The following is a 3,365-nucleotide window of genomic DNA, read 5'->3' on the forward strand; positions in this document are numbered from 1 at the left end:
CAATGAATCCCCAAATTTGATTTGAACAAACACTGACACCCCAGGTTAAACTTTATATCAATAAACTATCAGCACCGATTTCTAAATGCAAGTATGACCACTGGAACCCCACTGGAAGCTGCACGAAGGACAGGCCAAAGATTGATGGAGAAAGTTGTAGACTGGTATGGGTGTATATTAGAAAGCTCCATTACATATCTCAGGGGTTACTGGTTCTCATGTAGTGACTACTTCCCAATCCATGATTTTACCATTTTCTTCCTCAATCTACATTCACTTTCTCTGCTCAACCTACCTCTCCCAGGCCAGTGAGCTGCTTTCTCAGGAAAACAGCCAAGAATTTATGATCTTCTAACATATCAGGAAAGCTGGGATTCCTATCTCCAGCATGTTGTAGAATTTGTTATAGGCCGAATATGAATTGAACATGACATCTAATCATGACAGATGTGAACAGGGCACACACCATCAGTCTTTAAAATGGGGGGCAAGTGGAGGAGGAATAAAAGTATAATTGTCACAACTGAATATATGTAATAACCAAGAGTACAATTAAGGTAGCAATCCTTGACCTTAAAAATGGGAAAGGAAACTCTCCCTGCAGCATGAAATATGCTGCAAGGAAAAAATCACAGATTTTGGATCAGAACAGTGTGCATGCTCCCCCATAATTACATTGCTGACATTTGCAATCAAGGCACCAGATGTGGTGGAAAACAAGAGGGATCTTTACATAGATTAAAACAATAAATGAAAATGTCTGTAATTTAAAATCCCATTTCACAATTTATTATATTTTAATTTAATAATGAATGCAATGATTCTTATGATTGTTCCATGGTCTAAACTTGACTTTGGAGATAAAACTTAATAAAATATTTAAAGAAAATTAGTTTGTTTCAAAACACAATAGGTTTCTGAATAAATTAAATTGTTAAAACACAATCGTAATGAATACAAGTAAATATTGTATATAAGATATTCTGAATTATTTAGATTTGGCTGTATTTCAGTTTTTATTTTTGTCATCTTCCTCACTTATTGCAAACAAATTATCAGAGCTCAAGTGCATAAATCTTTGCATTAGATGGGGGGATTTAAGGAGAGCAGAAAATGATGTTTTTCTACTAACAGTAGGAGATGATTTTTGTCTACTGATGTCCTTTGCTGAAAATGTACTGTTTATCTGTGCAGGCTTTGCTTGCTTACATTCAGGAGCACCCAACATGTAGAAAACATCTGCAGAAGCATCACAATTCAGGTACTGCCAGGGTTTTTTGCCACTATGGTCCCTTATATTAAAATTTGCATGATATTTGTTAACTAAGTATTTAATGACTTTTAGTTGTCCATACATTGTGGCTATGTGCAGAGGAGTGTACCCACATGTAGATTTAATGTCCACATTTAATTTTGTTCTCTGTTTCCTTGCACAACCAAAGAATTTACTGAGTGCATGGTAGTTGCCATGCTTTGCTATCCAGTGAAGTACTGTATATCCAGAAATAAAATCCTTTTTCATGCCAATGCTGGGGTCCTCGGAGAACAAGGCGCAGGCCTCTTCAAACATACCCGCAGATGTTTTCACTATCCATTCATGCTCTTTAGAATCAAGTGGAACCAATGAAGAATCGTCGGATCGCTCTTTCACTTCTGACAGTTCCTCTTCTTTCTGCTCCTTGAGGCTCGTTGCCTGGACCAAACATTCTGGCCGATCCCTTGCGTTCCGAGATAAATTTCCATCAGTCATTTTACAAACAGTGTGATGGTTATTGACTGGTGACAATGGTTGGATTTTGTGAGGAAGCTCCTTGCTCTTGGTCACTTTAGGAGACGCATGGTTTTTGGCTGATGTGTTTTCTCCTTCACGATGCTGACTGTTACCCATTTGCTGCCCATTTCCAGCATGTAGTCTATCATTCAGTTTTCCCTGCTTCGTTGGGATACATTCTTCTGAACTTACAAATAGCTTAGCGTCGCCACCAGCTGATTGTTCTTGCCATATTTTTGCGTTGCTGCTGTGTTTCTTCGATGATGAGGGGCTTACACGATGGTTGATCAATGCTGTATCACTGGGAGAAGATGCAATTCCCTCTATCCTCTGAGAAGGGTTGACTTCCACGAAATTCGCGAAGGAATTATGTTCAGATTTATGCGATGTTTTTTCAGGAACGGGTTTTACAGATATAATCTCAGCACTACAGTTGGGAAGTTTTTTATGGGCAGGTCTCCCACTCCCTTTATGTTGAGCAACAGGCGGGGCGGCATAAGAAAGGATAGGCGAGGCTGTGGAAGAACCTAAAACAGGTTCATCGAAATTGTTGGCGCGATTGCCTTCACCGTTTAACAACCTGGCAGCCTCACCCGTACACAAAACATTCGCTGCAGAGTTTATTTCACGATCTCCAGACCTCTGTACTTTTGACTTGTGAGCAACCGACTCCTCGACCTTGTTGTTCGCTGTCGTGCGATCCTTTTGACCCCGGGGTTGGTCCCCGCTGGCCCTTTCGCGACCTTCCCTGGCCTCAAGTTGTGTGAGACTCACCACAGAAGCGCGGTCTCCACCTTGTAACCCTTTCGCCCGGTCCTTTGCCGCCTGTACAACAGCCCGGGACACGTCCGACACCGCTCCGGTTGAACTTCTGGGAGACTGGCGACTCTTGTCGCTCCCTTTCGGTGCCCCGAGCCCTTGAAGCCCTACATCGGCTCCGGGTTCACTCGGTAGATGCGGAACCTGCCTGGTGTCCGCAGGCGAGATCCCCTCATTCTCTCCTGTATCTGCACGCCCGAGCCCCGCGTCGCCAGAACTGGATTCTTCTTCGGGAATGAATTCCACATATCTCTTCCTCAGAAGGACGTACTTGACGCCGTCTTGCACCTTCACCACGGCCAGCGAGTTGACAAACTTCTTAAAGTGCTCGCGGTTCTGCAGCCGCCGCTCGGGGTCGCTCAGGAAGAGCCTGAAATGGGCGACTAGATCCGCATTCCTCACCTTCCCGCGGTGCTGAAGGAGGTAATCCAAAACTGTCTCTTGACTGAAAGAGTCAGCCATGCCTGGATTTTGCTAAATGCTCATGCAAGCGTTGGTTGCAACGTTGGTTGCAGCGGCGGCGGCAGCTCCCGGACTCTGCAGCAGGAGGGCAGGTCGGTCAAGCGCCGCCCCTCGCGTCTCCGTACACCTGCCCCAAGGCCCGCCCCCCGCGCGGCTCATTGGCCGCTGTTCCCGCGGATCCAGGACCAGGTAGCGACCGCGTGCGCCGCAGTTGGGACTGCAGGTGAAATGCAGAGATGGCTGTGGTGGAGTATCCAACCTGCTCCCTGTCTGCAAGTAAAACTGCAAGTGAGCCGTTTTACTTGTAGATAAC

At 45.0% G+C, this 3,365-nt stretch overlaps 1 protein-coding gene across 1 annotated transcript; it reads right to left on the reverse strand.

Moving 5' to 3' along the window:
* Window positions 1-778: 778 nt before the first annotated feature.
* On the reverse strand, window positions 779-3,123 carry sowahb (sosondowah ankyrin repeat domain family member B). The gene has a single exon (XM_033024825.1). It carries the CDS (start codon window positions 3,050-3,052, stop codon window positions 1,010-1,012), a length of 2,043 nt encoding a protein of 680 aa, XP_032880716.1. The 5' UTR covers window positions 3,053-3,123; the 3' UTR covers window positions 779-1,009.
* Between the last annotated feature and the right edge of the window lie 242 nt (window positions 3,124-3,365).

This window comes from Amblyraja radiata, chromosome 1 (assembly GCF_010909765.2).
Source record: "Amblyraja radiata isolate CabotCenter1 chromosome 1, sAmbRad1.1.pri, whole genome shotgun sequence".
NCBI classification, from domain to species: domain Eukaryota; kingdom Metazoa; phylum Chordata; class Chondrichthyes; order Rajiformes; family Rajidae; genus Amblyraja; species Amblyraja radiata.

Excerpts from the sequence above, each read along its gene's own strand:
- sowahb (XM_033024825.1), bottom strand. The coding sequence starts at position 3,052 with ATGGCTGACTCTTTCAGTCAAGAGACAGTTTTGGATTACCTCCTTCAG.